This window comes from Amyelois transitella, chromosome 17 (genome assembly GCF_032362555.1).
Source record: "Amyelois transitella isolate CPQ chromosome 17, ilAmyTran1.1, whole genome shotgun sequence".
In the NCBI taxonomy this organism is placed as follows: Eukaryota; Metazoa; Arthropoda; class Insecta; order Lepidoptera; family Pyralidae; genus Amyelois; species Amyelois transitella.
In genome coordinates this window covers 2,509,250-2,525,954 of record NC_083520.1, presented here as the reverse complement: position 1 = coordinate 2,525,954, position 16,705 = coordinate 2,509,250, and the positions used below count along the sequence as shown (strand labels likewise).

General features: G+C 38.1%; 1 protein-coding gene across 1 annotated transcript in view; it reads left to right on the top strand.

The window, feature by feature from the left end:
- The first annotated feature begins 212 nt into the window (after nt 1-212).
- LOC106143332 (chromosome transmission fidelity protein 18 homolog) overlaps nt 213-16,705 on the top strand; it is a 41,129-nt gene continuing 24,636 nt past the window's right edge. The window contains exons 1-14 of the mRNA XM_060948949.1: nt 213-534; nt 710-1,109; nt 1,345-1,498; nt 1,866-2,054; nt 2,395-2,614; nt 3,118-3,246; nt 3,686-3,845; nt 4,674-4,866; nt 5,214-5,362; nt 5,596-5,827; nt 6,750-6,905; nt 8,044-8,188; nt 9,152-9,243; nt 12,094-12,246. Coding sequence (XP_060804932.1) covers nt 447-534; nt 710-1,109; nt 1,345-1,498; nt 1,866-2,054; nt 2,395-2,614; nt 3,118-3,246; nt 3,686-3,845; nt 4,674-4,866; nt 5,214-5,362; nt 5,596-5,827; nt 6,750-6,905; nt 8,044-8,188; nt 9,152-9,243; nt 12,094-12,246 — 2,460 coding nt within the window. The 5' untranslated portion in view covers nt 213-446. The remainder of the gene's footprint in view (nt 535-709; nt 1,110-1,344; nt 1,499-1,865; nt 2,055-2,394; nt 2,615-3,117; nt 3,247-3,685; nt 3,846-4,673; nt 4,867-5,213; nt 5,363-5,595; nt 5,828-6,749; nt 6,906-8,043; nt 8,189-9,151; nt 9,244-12,093; nt 12,247-16,705) is intronic.

The following is a 16,705-nucleotide window of genomic DNA, read 5'->3' as shown; positions in this document are numbered from 1 at the left end:
ACAACTTAAAATTTTACTAAACTCAACTTTGGGTATCAACCCAAACTACTGTAAGCTTCGATCATTATGCGTACGTAGTTGAGAGAGACTGTAAAGAGGTGGCAAAAAGTAAGGTCACAAGGCCAAGAATGATATTTATTTGGCCCAAACAAAAAAAAGCAAATGTCCATTAATTTTGGCGGGATTTTTGACAGCTGTTAATGTCACGACAAAACCGCGGTGTTCAGTTTGTTTACTTATTAAATATATTTATTCTAACTTGAATAAATAAATAAAATCAGTTTGCAAAGTTATTGACTAGTGTTCCGTTAAATCTTTTTATATTTGTGCCGAATACGCATGTTGTTGTCTTGAATCTGAATCTTGAAAATTCAAGTTGATCTGTGCAATAAGAATCTGTTTAATCATTGCTCTTTTGTTTAACTTTGCCTTGTGTCTTTAATAAAATGAGTGACTATCCAGACCCCGACGAAGAATATGAGCTTATGTATGCTGATGAATTGGAATTGATACGAGAATCAGAAGAAAACTTTGGTAAGTAAACATTAGAGGTTAGATTTAGTTTCTGACAATATCTTCATAGGCCTAATCATAATTTACACAAGAAAATACCTTATGAGAGCCCTAGCTGATATTAGTGATTTTACAAGTGTTAAGATAAGATTAATAAAATAAAATCTGTATACTAAGGAAATTTTTACACTTACAGAACCAAATATAATCAAGAAAAAGCAGCTCCCAGCAAAAAGGAGTCTAGACTTCTCGAGTCCTGTACAACAGAAACCAAAACCAGTTGAGACAGTTGAAGATGACATTCAAAGTCTTCCGTTAACTCCAAACCTTCCACCGGTAGAGGAATTACTGCTTACACCTGTATCTAGTAAAAGGACTGCAGATGAATTATTTGGTGATATAAATGATATAAATTTTGATGAAGTGGAATTGCCCAGTAAGAGACAGAAAACTGAAGAAGATAATGATTTGGACTTGATTAACAGAATTATTGAGACTAGGAAGCTTAAACAGATGCTTCTCGAACCATCTAGGGCTCAAAGTAATGTAAAACCGGTGTTTGATGCTAAAGATAATATTTCACTGGATATTCCCAGGTAATATTGTTAGTCCATTTTCAATTAATGTAATCAAAAAAGTAATGGTAGCCTTTTTGCTCTACTTTTTCAGAAGAGAAGACATAGACCTACCTTTTTTAATTTTTATTTATTGTTTTTCTGCTTCAAAATGCTGAATAATCTGTTTTTAAAATTCATTACAATCTGATTTTGCAGCAGTAAGGTTTGAATTTGGTTGTTAAATAATATACATACTTACATTCAACTATTTCAGATGGCCATTTATGCCTGTGACCAATTCAGATGGTGATCGGTTTTATGTGAGATTAGAGTCTGAGGAAATATGGGACAAGCAATTGTGTGTAGCCTCAGAGCAGTTGTCGCTGCGGACTACGTACGCAAAAGCCTGGGAAGAGGCACAAAAATATGTAAGTTGACAACTTGAGATACAATACTTAGCAACTATTATGCCCAAGGGGGAAATCATATAGGTTGTCAGTTTAAATGATGGTCAAGTAAGTGATATAACAACACTACTTTTAACCTGCTCGAAATAGGTCTTTATAATTTGTCAGAATCTATTGACTTTTGATTGTCTTTAACTTCTCTTTTAAAACACCCGAAAACTTCAAGTTTAGATGAGCAATGACCTTGATGTCATGAAGAGTTTATTTAACAAACTCTGTATGATAACAGCTCACTCACAACCCCTGGTTAATCAAGGTTACATAAACCTTGATTAACTAGGGGTTGTGAGTTCATATATTCTTCAGTTAATATTTTAACCTTTTTCAGTTAGAAGAAAAAGAAAAGCAAACAATATTATCTGAAGAACCAGTTTTGGAGGTGGAAGTGGAATCAGCGACAGATATCAACAGCAACAACCTCTGGGTGGAGAAGTATCGGCCCAAGTCTTACATAGATCTGTTATCGGAGGAGCCTGTTAATAGGGCGCTGTTACACTGGCTGCATTTGTGGGATAAGGTAGAAAGTTTGTTTTAGAGATTGTGTGGTGATATTTTTAGCTCAATGCGAATAAATTAATAAGAATATTTGGTTTATTATTTATTATTATATGAATGTAGAATTATTTTGACCAGTATGTTTCTAAACATGATAAAGTATAAAAGTTTATTTTTTTGTGTTATTGAAAAATATAATAATATGTAAAACTAACAAAAACTTGATCACTCTTGTTTGCCGCTTTATATAGTGCAAGTTAGCAGTAACAACTTGAAACACTTGGTTTACACACAAATGTATAAACTTACAGTATCTAGCTAGATTGACTGTCACTTTGATAAATTTCCCCTTTTCTCATCAGATAGTCTTCAAAAAAGAAGTAAAGACCAAGGAGCCCCAACAACGCAACACATTCAGCAAACGCACTGGCCAGTTTCAAATGACGAACCACTGGAGGGGGAAGAAGGAGGCGGAACCGGAAATGGACGAGGACGGGCGGCCGCGGCACAAGGTGGCGCTGCTGTGCGGGCCGCCCGGCGTGGGCAAGACCACGCTCGCGCACTTGCTGGCCAACCTAGCGGGTACGGTACTATCACTTTTGTAATTCTCATCGGAAATATTGAATATTCGACGCAATTAAATATCGACCTTTTTACAAGTATATTGAACTTAAAATCCAAAACAAAATTTGCTATCTCGCTCATATTAGCAGACAGTTCTGTTTGCAGGTTCAAATGGGCTCTGATCGGCTTACATATTTTCGCAGAAGAAAAAAACATTTCTGTGCAGGAAAACAACCACTCAGTTCTCTTGTCATGCCTTCATAGGGGCGAGGAAATAAAAATAATAAAAGTGTATCGGTATAATGCCCAAGACATTTTAAAACATAAGTATTATGTTACTGACATACTGAGAAAGAAGACAGGTATTAAACGCGCACGTTATGCGTTCAATATAAGTATTTAACGCGTTTAATAACTACCTGATATGCAACGCGTTTATCTTCCAATCCATCAATTCCATCCATCCTATCCATCCATCGAAAATTGTCAAATCTGAGTAATTACGCCAAAAATGGTTTCAGGATACAGGCCAGTGGAATTAAACGCATCGGATGAAAGGAGTACGGAAGCGTTTCGCACCGCGCTACAGAACGCCACCATGATGAAGTCCGTGCTAGACAAGGACAGGAGACCTAACTGTCTCATTCTGGGTATGTTTGTTTTAGATGTTGAATAAAGAAGTATGCTGCAGGGATCGTGGCAAGTGGACAGTTGGAGTCTCTTTCTACCCCTCCGGGAAAAAGGGCGTGATTTAAGTATGTTCCTTTAGATGTACATCAATAGTAACTATTTTGTCGTCAATTAAAAAAAACTTTTTTTGTTTATTAACATTATTCTTAGTTTGAAGACGTAAATTCTCTTATACTATGCCCATAGGCAGTTTGAACGAAAGGCCTAGACGTAAACGTACTTTGATCAAATCGGAGACGTTTTAGCAAAAGGTTGGTCAAGAGTACCGACGAGCTTGCATGAAGAGAGTTATGAATGTGGATGAAGCGAAAGAAGTATGCAGAGATCGTGGCAAATGGAAAGATGTGGCAAATGGAAAGGCGTGATTTATGTATGTACATATGTATTTCTATTTTTCAGACGAAATTGACGGAGCGCCACTACCAACGGTAGAGTTGCTTGTCAAATGGTGTACGGCCACAATTAGTGATGGGAAGAAAAAAGCAAAGTCCCAACCTCTGCGGAGACCCGTCATCGCTATATGTAACGATTTGTATGCGACATCTTTGAGACCCTTGAGGTAAATAGTAGTTTTTTCTTACAATTTACATATTTTGTTTGCACTGTATGACAAGGGACTGGGAAAGTTTTTTCTATTTGTTACATGTTCAAGGCTTTGGAATTTGAAATTAGGGCAGTTCAAGACTGGTGCTTGTAAGTTTGAAAATAAATGAATAGTTTATACTCGTGTGCTGTTTTACCAACCACAAACAATTATTAGCGCCATCTTTTGATCTTATGTATAAATTATTTTTTTACTATAAAGTCAATAAATGATGGTGATTAATTATTATTATTTTACCCGGAAAACTTATGTCCTAATTGTTATATTTAATTCGTATTTCGGGCTTTTGATCTCAGTTTTGTTTAGGGGATCACAGACAAATATTGCCTTCGAGTTTCATTAATAGCCTCAGGTCACATTTAGTAAGACATCTCTATAGTCCATTATTTTACTTTTTTTTGTTTTTTATAATTCTTAGCTAGACTTGACTTAAGTATTGATGCTCCGCTGGAGACATAGTGTAGGTAAACTTTTTGAGTTTGAGTTGAAAAATTTTCGTGACTCCAAAAATGTGACTGGCAAGAAAAAGGCACAGTTCTGCTGAGACACACCTTTCTATATAAACCAACAACAACAACATAGGATGGTCTCATCCCCGATACATACTTTATTTGAGCTCGCGTGCACCACCTTAGAAATCATCTTGCTTACCACCAGACAGATCAAACGGACAAATTATTCACAAAAAAAGAGAACATTTATCTATATCCCCGACCGTTACCACGGGCAAATCTCTAGCGGGTCGCTAACTTACGTATAAACGCCAACGTTCCCCCTTTTCAGGCCCGTAGCCCTAATAATCCACGTGCAAGGCGTGTCGGCCCCGCGCCTCGCCTCGCGCCTGGCGCTGGTGGCGCGGCGCGAGCACGTGCGCGCCGCGCCACACGCGCTGGCCGCGCTGGCGGCGCGCTGCTGCGGCGACGTGCGCGCCGCCGTGCTGCTGCTGGGCTTCGTGCGCGCGCGCCGGGCCGCCCAGGTGCAGTATGTACAGTGTGCCGCACACGCACCTCCCCCTGGCGCTAGTGTCTCGGCGACGTGCGCGCCGCCGTGCTGCTGCTGGGCTTCGTGCGCGCGCGCCGGGCCGCCCAGGTGCAGTATGTACAGTGTGCCGCACACGCACCTCCCCCTGGCGCTAGTGTCTCGGCGACGTGCGCGCCGCCGTGCTGCTGCTGGGCTTCGTGCGCGCGCGCCGGGCCGCCCAGGTGCAGTATGTACAGTGTGCCGCACACGCACCTCCCCCTGGCGCTAGTGTCTCGGCGACGTGCGCGCCGCCGTGCTGCTCAGCACAACATTACCTGTTCAATAATATTTATTTAATTTCAGTTAAAAATGGAAGACGTAATGACCGCGTCCATAGGCACCAAGGACTGCAGCAAGACAATGATGCAAGCCTTACAAGCGATATTTACAGTCAACGACCAAGATCCAAGTGTTATTATGAAGACTATACAAGCTGCAGGGGAATATGACAGGTAAACATACACACAAACATGTAGTCATGTCTATATCCCTTTGGAGGGTAGATAGAGTTAACAGTCTTCAAAAGACTGAAAGGCCATGTTCAGCTGTATGGCTTAATGATGAAATTAAGATTCATAGGGAATCCCAAGTTTATAGGCCTCACCCTTAGTCGCCTTTTGCAACATTCACTGTCTCATTTATAATATTTCTTAGATTTTTTACGCAATATCTTTTATAATTTCAGACTCGCAGATGGAATCTTTGAAAACTACCTATGTGCCCGCGTCGACTCTCGTCTACATATCGCATGTGAAACATTAAATTGGTTGAGACTATACGACGCTATCAATAGATGGACACTCAGAACACAGAACTATTCACTATATGGGGCATTGCCTTTGTGTATAGCGAGGTGCCATGCTCTGTTGGCTTCTAGGACGCCACAGAGGGTCAAGTTTCCCACTCAAGCCCAAGAGGTGTGTGAATAACAACAATTTCTATGGCTTAATACAGTGTTTATCGACAAAATAGTCTGAAATCAAGTGACTAGGTAGATATTAAATGGATAGACCCTTAAAACTTAGAGCTATTCACTTTATGGGTAGTACCTTGTATATAGGGATTTGCCATGCTCTCTTGGCTTCTCGGACGCCAGAGAGGGTCAAGTATCTTATTCAAGCCCAAGAGGTGTGTAAATAACAACAATTTATATGGCTGAATACAGTGTTTATCGACAAAATAGTCTGAAATCAAGTGACTAGGTAGATATTAAATGGATAGACCCTTAAAACTTAGAGCTATTCACTTTATGGGTAGTACCTTGTATATAGGGATTTGCCATGCTCTCTTGGCTTCTCGGACGCCAGAGAGGGTCAAGTATCTTATTCAAGCCCAAGAGGTGTGTAAATAACAACAATTTATATAGCTGAATACAGTCTTGATAAACTCTGTGGTGCAGCGATAGTTTGTTTGACACCACAGGTTACGGGTTCGAGTCCGGACCAGGGCATGATGAGAAACGAATATCATTACAAAATAAAGTATCGTTAAATTAGTATCTCGTAACACAAGTTTCGAACTTAGTTTGAGGCTAACTCAATCTGTGTAATTTGTCCAGTATTTATTTATTTTCTTTTTTCCAACCGGCCTGGAATAATTTAACCAGTGGTCTAAGTTTTGTTATTGTTTTTAATATTTCTTTGTAGTTTTTCTGGTGTCTATCGAGTACAGCTCGGTCACTCAGGTACTGTTTTAATGATGAAACAAGTATGTATTTAAATGTATTGTATTGTAATATTAAAATACATTGTCGCTTAAACGCCACGGAGGGAAGCCCACAAAAAAACCGACATACTAATTCGGTTATTAACTCAATAATCAAATTTTTATAATTTTCAGATGTACCGCAAAAAGTTAGAACTAGACAGCATAGTAGATTCCGTGTGGCGGGGGAGTTCCCCCACGGTGGTGTTGCCCAAGACCGCTTTGAGGCTGGACCTCGTGCCAATGTTGCCATATCTACTGTCACCCACATTGCGGTCTGCAAATGTTCAGGTAAATATAATTACCCACAATATTATAACTTATCCGGCTTTCTTAAACTTTTTGTAAATGAGAACGTTGAAAGAAAAAGGCTTTGATTGACGTACCTTATTGAAACGGGACATTGAGAAAGGTCAGCTATAGCGTCGGTGGTCGAGGTAAAGTGTCCGGTAATAATGCGCAGAAAGGCACAGGTTCAAGTCCCATCTCGGCCAATGTACTTATGAGTATTTTTCAAGTTATATAGATTATTTTGAATACTAATCGATGGTCTTACGGTGAAGGAACACATCATGAGGAAACCTGCACATTAAGGCAAGTGGATGTATTACCATGACCGATACAATACCTTAGGTTTACCTGTAAAGGTTGCGGAGGTCAGACGGGAGTCGCTTCGTGTACAAATCTGACTCATCCAATCCAGGAACCATGGTCAAAGGCGTACTTCGGTCCGCACCAGAGTGGTGAGTATGTAACCGGGACTATAACCAAAGAGGAAAGCGTAACAGGTCGATATTTACAGTCAACGACGATCCAAGTGTTATTATGAAGACTATACCAGCTGCAGGGGAATATGACAGGTAAACATACATACAAACATGTAGTCATGTCTTAATCCCTTGTGGGGTAAACAGAGTCCAACAGTTTTGAAAAGACTGATAGGCCACGTTCAGCTGTATGGCTGTATGATAAAATTAAGATTCATGGGGAATCCCAAGTTTATAGGCCAAAGAGGAAAGCGTAACAGGTCTTCTATGTACTGTAGTAAACTTACCGCACCCGAAAAAAAAGAATTATACTCTCGCTTACTAGTCTCCTTTCGGTGTCTTAAATAAAATGTTTATTTATTTTATTTTTATATTTAAGTACATCAAAGAAAATACAGTACAAGGCCACTACTTATTTCTAGAGAAATTTTTCCCAGCAGGCCCACGACAGGAAAGAAAGGCATTGGCTTGTGTATATAACAATTAAGATATTAACTTAAATAAACTTACTGATATTAATAGACCTAAAACATAATATCATAAAAACACAAATATCAAATAAATAAACATACATGTACTTACAATATAAATTAATAGTTGATGCGTCGTAATGTTGATATTTCAATAGGTAATTTGAATCTGAAGTTTTTTATTGTTTTCAGTTATGTAGCGAGAGCGAACGCAAAACGATCGAGTCGCTGGCCGGCGCGATGTGCGACTACGGCTTGCAGTTCGCGCAGCGCCGCGCCTCGGACGGGCTCTACGCGCTTGTGTTGGAGCCCGAGGTGTTCAGGGCGGCGCTCTTCGGTAACTATGCTTTGTGCTTGCTTAAAGTCACGTTTATATCACTTGCGGGGTAGGCAGAGACTATTGTCTTGAAGAGACTGATGGGCCACCATCGGCTGTATTGCTTTACTGAATTAAGATTCAAATAGTGACAGGCAATCGCCTACAAGAGAAATCTCAAGTTTATTAGCCTATCCCTTAGTTGTTTTCTAAAGTGCCAGCACATAATCGGTTCACACGGCACCGAATCGGCGGTAGTTTTTTAGTTATTAGTTGCGATAAATACTGCCTTTAGATCGCTAAAGCTAAGAATATCGATTCTATCAATAAACAGTACGAAAGATGCGAAAACAACTGCAAAGCGCCATCTATCGGTCTATTAACGGTATAGCGCCATCTATGGACGAGTAATATTCCCAATAATATGCGATTACCGCCTATGGTAAAACAACGCACGCAGAAAGATTACCTTCTCGGTAATGCAACTACGAGTATTCTTATCCTATTTTTTTATTTACTTGAGTTGGCCCATGTTTCATCTAATTTTCAACAAACTGCCGGATAACTTGAAGGATTTACCCTTACCAATATTTAAAAGTAGACTAAGAAACATTCTGATTCAAAAGTGTTATTATTCTGTAAAAGACTTTTTATGTGACAAGGAAATTTAAGAACACATCGACAAGCGATATTGTGACCAAGTATAATACTAAGCTAAATCTATATATTTTTTTGTATAATATTATAATCAGTCATTTGTATGCCTATTTTAGGTTAAGAGTGAGAAACATAAATGTGCTTTGACCTGTAATACCACTTTTAGCGCAAATAAAATTACTTACTTACATGGCTTTGGTAAAACAAAAAAATCCCGGTTATAACCGTTCCCGCGGGAATTCCGAGATATCCTCCCATGGTACACCCCGAAACCAACTAAATAACCTCCTTGCCAAATTCCTTTGTCTATATTTTTTTTATTTTCAGGCAATGAAGAGCGAATCAGGCTGTCTCCTGCCGTCAGGCAAGCCATAGCACGAGCTCAACAGCTAGAAGTGATTAGGAGGAATGAAGAATTGGTATGATATTCCACAATATAAAAATAAAATAAATAAATATATACGGGACAAATTACTCATATTAAGTTGGCCTCGAAGTAAGTTCGCTAACGCTAAGCGTTCAACGATATTATATTTTATAATAAATACTTATATAGATAAACATCTAAAACCCAGAGCAATCAGAAAAGGTTCTTTTCTTAAATTTAAATTAAATATATTCGGAACAAATTATACTGATTGAGTAAGCCTCGAAGTAAGTTCTAAACTTGTGTTATAGCCCAAGAGCCCGTGAACGCCAGACATACCTTATTTTGTAAAAGCTGAAAGTTTCTGTAAATATGCCTCTAGTACAGGTAGGAACGATCCCCACCTATGGTACTCAGGCAGTGGTTGCTTTGGCAGGTAGCAGGTAATAAAGGTATACTTTTTTCAACCTGAAATTCGTTAATTTGTAAAGCTCAATTTTTTGATATTTTATCCGTAATAATACACAAACTCGCGTTACTCATTGCCAGACACGTACTATGGTTGCAACCCCTTGCCAGACACCCCTAAACTATAATATTTTGTAACTCTACTTACGTCATTTTGTAAAATCTGAATTTAATACATATTTTTTGGGGAATTATTCAAACAAAGTTTCTGAAGTAGCCAGACAGTTTTGAAGGTTCTATTATCCTGCCAGACGCATTGGAGTGAGCAAAAGATGCAAGAGTGCGGAGTATATGTAGTAACTGGAGCGAGTGGGACAGAGTGTTCGGTTTCTTGCGACGTTTCATTGCGCATCAGCTGTCGTTTATTTTAGGGATGTGACCTGATGAATCAATCCTCAAAAATTCGATATTTTTCTAAAATGTTTTTTTCACTGTAAGTATAAATCAAATTCATAAAAAACAAGACAAATGTAAGAATTAACGATCTTTTTATCAAATTCTTTTAACAATTATTTTTATTACTATTATCATCAATGTATCAGATCAGGTAGAAAACAAAACATTTATTTTCAAATCTTTTTTAATCAAAAACAATAAGATAATTTGACTTAAAGTTCCCAATGATTAATACCTTACCTTTTTAAAAACAACAATCTGTCAAGTCTACCGGGATCCAAGCGGTTCCGCTCATCATTTGCTATGTTTCCAGCAACTGAAAACAGGCGCTCACAAGGAACGGATGATGCCACAATAGTCATATACGTCATGGCTATTGATGGTTTTTTAGCTCTTGCCAGTAATGTATAGGATCATATTTCAGGTCCACGACTGCCTGCGATAAATAATGTTTAAGTTCGTCATTTAAACCCTAAGTTTCCTGTGCAAGTGCATTTTACATAGAAAGTTGCTTTTTGACAAGCAACTTGTGGAAATCCCATATTCCTTTATTCAAAGTAATAGATTAATTTCTGTTGTCTGTGGTTGCTAAGTATGTTTGGGATGTAAATTAAACAATTTTAAACCATAACGATATGTATGTTAAGCTTAAAATCGAGTTTTAAGTTGTCTCGGACGGTCGGCCCACATGTGCGCCACAGCAGATTACGGTGGTGGCGCATATAGGTTAAAGAATATGATTATAATTTATAAACGTAACAAGTTTATTGATGAGAAGTGAGGCGAAGGAGACTACACATACAGCCATCTTGCGAGGTTTTGAGTAATCAACCGGCAGCACTCTTGTAATACGGGCCTTCAATTAATTGTATGGTTTAAACCAAAACAGAAAAAATCGTATCTCGATTTTAGAATGTCTGAGATCGATTCACGAGATCGATTCAATGTATACGATCGATTAAAAACATCGATTTTTTCGCTCCAAATAATCGATTTTTCGATTAATCGATCTTAGATCGCCATCCCTAGTTTATTTTGTATTGTTCAACGGACGGTTATATACGCATAGTAAACTGTCCCACTCGCTCCAGTTAGGTACTACATATACTCCGCACTCTTGCATCTTTTGCTCACTCCAATGCGTCTGGCAGGATAATAGAACCTTCAAAAATGTCTGGCTACTTCAGAAACTTTGTTTAAATAATTCCCCAAAAAATATGTATTAAATTCAGATTTTACAAAATGACGTAAGTAGAGTTACAAAATATTATAGTTTAGGGGTGTCTGGCAAGGGGTTGCAACCATAGTACGTGTCTGGCAATGAGTAACGCGAGTTTGTGTATTATTACGGATAAAATATCAAAAAATTGAGCTTTACAAATTAACGAATTTCAGGTTGAAAAAAGTATACCTTTATTACCTGCTACCTCCCAAAGCAACCACTGCCTGAGTACCATAGGTGGGGATCGTTCCTACCTGTACTAGAGGCATATTTACAGAAACTTTCAGCTTTTACAAAATAAGGTATGTCTGGCGTTCACGGGCTCTTGCTCTATTACGAGATATTAACTCAACGATGCTATATTTTATAATTAATACTTCTATAGATAAACATCCAAGACCCAGGCCAATCAGAAAAAGTTCTTTTTCATCATGCTCTGACCGGGATTCGAACCCGGGACCTCCGGTGTCACAGACGAGCGTACTACCGCTGCGCCACAGAGGCCGCCTGTATACTTCTTTATATTCTGTTCTTAGTTCCAAAACTGTCGGTTTCCTTTTTAACATGACCGGATATTGAAACTGAAACTGCACTGAAAGTCATAATATTGTGTGCTGTAAGATAGCGCTGTATTTAAAGTAAAATTTCCGCCAAAAAATGCAAATCTTATAGGGAACTGCGGTTCTGATGATGTCAAGTCGAAGATTTATACATGAAATTCGTACAAAATTAGCATTTCCAAATTAAACTTTTAAATTACATAGCATTTTAATGTTTGTATGAAATATACATTTTAAACTTTGAAATCATCTTCAGATGAACAGAACGAGCGGTAAAACAATGTCGAGACAAGGTCTTCAATCGAGCCAAAATCCCAAGGTCAAGGAACCACCCAAAGTTGAAGACACGAGACTTCCCAACCATTTGCAGAGACTGCAACCGAAGGCTGTTGAGAAAAGTGCACCTCAAGTAAGTAACTTTATACATACATACATATGGTCACGTCTATGTCCCTTGCGGGGTGGACAGAGCCAACAGTCTTGAAAAGGTTGAAAGGCCACGTTCAGCTGTTTGGCTTGATAATGGAATTGAGATTCAAATAGAGACAGGTTGCTAGCCCATCGCCTAAAAAGAATCCCAAGTTTGTAAGCCTATCCCTTAGTCGCCTTTTACGACATCCATGGGAAAGAAATGGAGTGGTCCTAAGTAACTTTATTTGTAGGAGAATCCAAGCAATTTAAATATGCTACCATTAATGAGACTCAAGTAATGCAGTTCTCCAAAGATTAAAGCTTCTTAAGGGATAGGCTTACAAACTTGGGATGGATTTAGCAATCTGCCACTATTTGAATCTCAACTCCATAATTTAGCCAAACAGCAGACTGTGGCCTCTCACTGTTTTTAAGTCTGTTGACTTTGTCTACCCCGCAAGGCATATAGACGTGATTATATGTATGTTTGTATGTAGAAGCTTTCAGCCATTTGCAGAGATTTTAGCCGAATGCAGTAGAGATAAGTGCGCTACAGACAAGATAATCTGTCTTTATGTGAACCTTGTAGGACTAGTTAAGTAGTAATATAATGTTCAAAGAGCCCCTCTCATGCATTATTAAGTATATAAATAAAATTCATTAAAAGCTTCTGCATAAAAGTTATTAGCAAAAGTCTCTAATCTGTATACTTATTTATTTAGCTAGTCTCTGTTTTACAAAGAAACTTATTTGCTGAGTTTTTCGTCAACGGCTCAATCTTAATGACGTCGTCATAGTCTGTCGTAAGTAACTGTGTATGAAAGCCGTAGTTAATACAGCGTAAGGTCACGTCCTTACTGGTTCACTACGCAGCATTCTTTATTTATTTATACGGTAACGTCTATATCCCTTGCGGGGTAGACAGAGCCAAAAGTCCTGAAAAGACCGAATGGCCACGTACAGCTATTTGGCTCAATGATAGAATTGAGATTCAAATAGTGACAGGTTGCTAGCCCATCGCTTTAAGAAGTATCTCAAGTTTGTAAGCATATCCCTTAGTCGCCTTTTACGACATCCATGGGAAAGAGATGGAGTGATCCTATTCTTTTTTCATTGGTGCCGGGAACCACACGGCACATTTATTTATTTATGTACACAAAATTATATACAGGAGCATTTAATACGTAAATAAATGTATAGCACGATTGGCGGACGTAATGCTAGAAGTTTTATCTAACTGTCAACCATTGGGTCTGACAGAAAACTTAATGTGGGGTCAAACTAAATAAATATAGTTAAATAAATATACCTACACAAAATAAATTAATTATAATAAATATACATAAAAACTACAATAAATGTACAATGTACTAAAATAAATAGGTGCAGCGATTGCCGTAATGAGTGAAAAGGCTTCTAGGTATTAAATACTCTCGCGACTCAGAGGATTTAGAGTTAGCCTATTATACATATAACATTATCTGCCTTTCTTGTGTGAGAAGGAGTGTGGCGACCGACCTCACGAAAAGCATTTAGTATCCTCATTTCAAACTTTCACGTTGCATTATAAATAAATATTTATAAACATACATACATATGGTCACGTCTATATCCCTTGCGGGGTAGACAGAGCCGACAGTCTTGAAAAGACTGAATGACCACGTTTAGCCATTTGGCTTAATGATAGAATTGAGATTCAAATAGTGACAAGTTGCTAGCCCATCGCCTAAAAGAGGAATCCCAAGTTTAAAAGCCTATCCCTTACTCGCCTTTTACGACATCCATGGGAAAGAAATAGATGAATCCATATTTATAAACAATAAAAATATTTATAAATAATACAGGTAGGCGCACATAACGTACCTTTATTTTATCTCGAACATATTACAATTATATGAAACCCTACTACCGTAACCCTTATATCATTTATGCAGTTACAACCGTCTTAATTCTACTGAAGTCTTTAGTATTTTTGAACAATTGTCTTACATCACGTCTATAAGACTGTAGAACTTGATTTAAGACAAGAAAGCGAGTCATAGAGTACCTACATTTCCACGCAGCCGCAGCACCTAACAAGATAAACTGCACACCTTTTGGTTTTGGCGGTTTTGAGTTACTCGTACATATAACCTTTTTCCGTAGCTTGGCATAAAACGTTAAAAAACGTCAGCCCAGTGCGATAACGCCCTAAGAACCCGAGATCGCCCTTAACATGTGACAAGTGAGGACAAGTGTGAAAGCGGCGGTGGATAATTATTTCTTTTTGTGCGCGCCCTCTCGCGGAGATTGCCATGATTACGTGACTTCGCGTTACCGCTATTTACCGGGTTTGGTCATAGAGTATGTTATCTACAGATGTGTCATCGTACTGTGAAGCTTTTGTCTGTAATCTTGAAAAGTATATGCCAATTTTTATTACCAACGGTGATGTGTGATATAAACGGGCTAGAATAGTCGTTTTTAAATCACTCAAATATTGGAGAATATGAAATCTTTATCTTACAAAGGTTCCAATCATGCCTCTAGCGGCTTTTTAAATAGAGGAATTAAATGAAAAGTTTTTTTTATATAAATCACACAGATTGAGATAGGCATGCTCTAACCTAAGTTCGAGATTTGCCGCATGGGTACTATTTAAACGATTCTACTTTTCATAGTTAATATCATCAATCATGACCCTACTACGAACTACTATGAACCTGGGACCTGGTTTAGAGACGAAAAACCAACCACTTCGTCTAACAGGTCGTCATAACGGTCTAATAAAGTGTCACATCTGTGTGTTATCACATCTATGACAAGACGCTCCGCTTTCGCGCTCTCACAATACGCGATGCAGATTAAGCAAACACAGTTTTAATTAGCGGGATTCAGTCCGTGTATTCTGCGGTTGTATGTGCATATGTGTGCACACAGCGACTGAACTTAGCATGTAATTGTTCCGGTAATAGTTTCATCTAGTGCTGAGCTGTTTCTAAAAGCACCTAAGAACTAAATGCATAAAATTCCAAATGATATTATTATTAGAAATAATAAGTTGTGACTTGTGTGTACAATTGAGTTCTAAAACTCAATCAGCCGAGCCGAGTATAGCGTGTCAGGTTTTTCGAGACTGTTGTCTCTGCCTATCCCGTGAGGGATATATTTATAAACTCAAAACAATGTGAACATTGTGCAATTAAAATATATCAACACAATAGCGTGCACCCATTAATTTGTAACAAACAAGTGCGTCCTACAAACGCTACGTTAATTCATTTTGATGGTCCAATTAAAACTTTTATTAAGGACTTCTGTTAACTCCTTAATACGGCTTGATGACATTTGAGACACAAGAATTGATAGATTTTAGTTTTTATTTTACTTCTTTAAGATTAGGATAATGTATATGTCCGTCACCACGGCGGATGCGCTAAGATGGCGAATGAACTTATTTCTTTAATCACGTAAGGCACGAAATAATTTGAATTAAACATCCTTGCATAACACTTCACATCCATCTCTCCTGGCGAGTAAGTTTTGCCGTTGCGACATCTCTGGGGGAAGCTTGGAGTCCACCTGTGACCTTCAGGAGCGGTCAAGTCAGGTACCCACTTTTAGCTCAGCTTCCTAGCCCCTGGTCAGTATTGAAATGTAACTTTAGACCAATCTTCGAAGATTAAAATACTTATGCCCTTAGTCGCTTTACATAACATCCTCTTAAAAGTGGTATTCTCAAGGTTCACATAGCACGAATGAGAGACACAAATGAAATATAATTTACCACAAAGCAAACAATACCCCGCGACTATGCTCTGTGCTAATTAAACCTGTCCATTATTTATAGAGCCCTTAGTAAAAATGCAAAAATCTTGCTACCAGAAACCTCTTTCTCGATTTTAATTCCCATTAAAGGGGCCCGGAATGGACGGGAATTTTTGTCAATATCACTGAGACGTCCCCTCGTAAATACAATAACTAATCACAATAAAAGGGTTGCGGCCGGTACTCTATTAAAAACTCAGTAAGAATTCCATCAGAGGGTAGTTAAGGGCCAACGTTCACTGATGTTATGCTATTATCTTTTTTTTTTAACTTATGTTTTGAATTGCATAAACTAATTATTTAAGAAAGAAGACCAACAAGCTCTGCTCAGTCTTCGACTTAAAGAAACAGACTTGGTCTTAGTCCGCCTCAATTTAGGAAAAAAATAAATTTGATTGTACAGTACAGTTCTCCATAAATAACAATTTTGTCTGTAGTTAGTGTTGACAAGGGGGTTGTATTTAACAGAAATAAATCGTTTGTAAAATTTTGGAAAAATGAATGAATCTTATTTAATTTTTTGCGTGTTCGACGGAAATATATAATACATGCTATATATTATATGTATTTATTTATCCTCACACTCGTATCAAAACAGGTACGTATGATTATAAAATGACAACTTAATGTTCTTTTAAAATTAAAATACT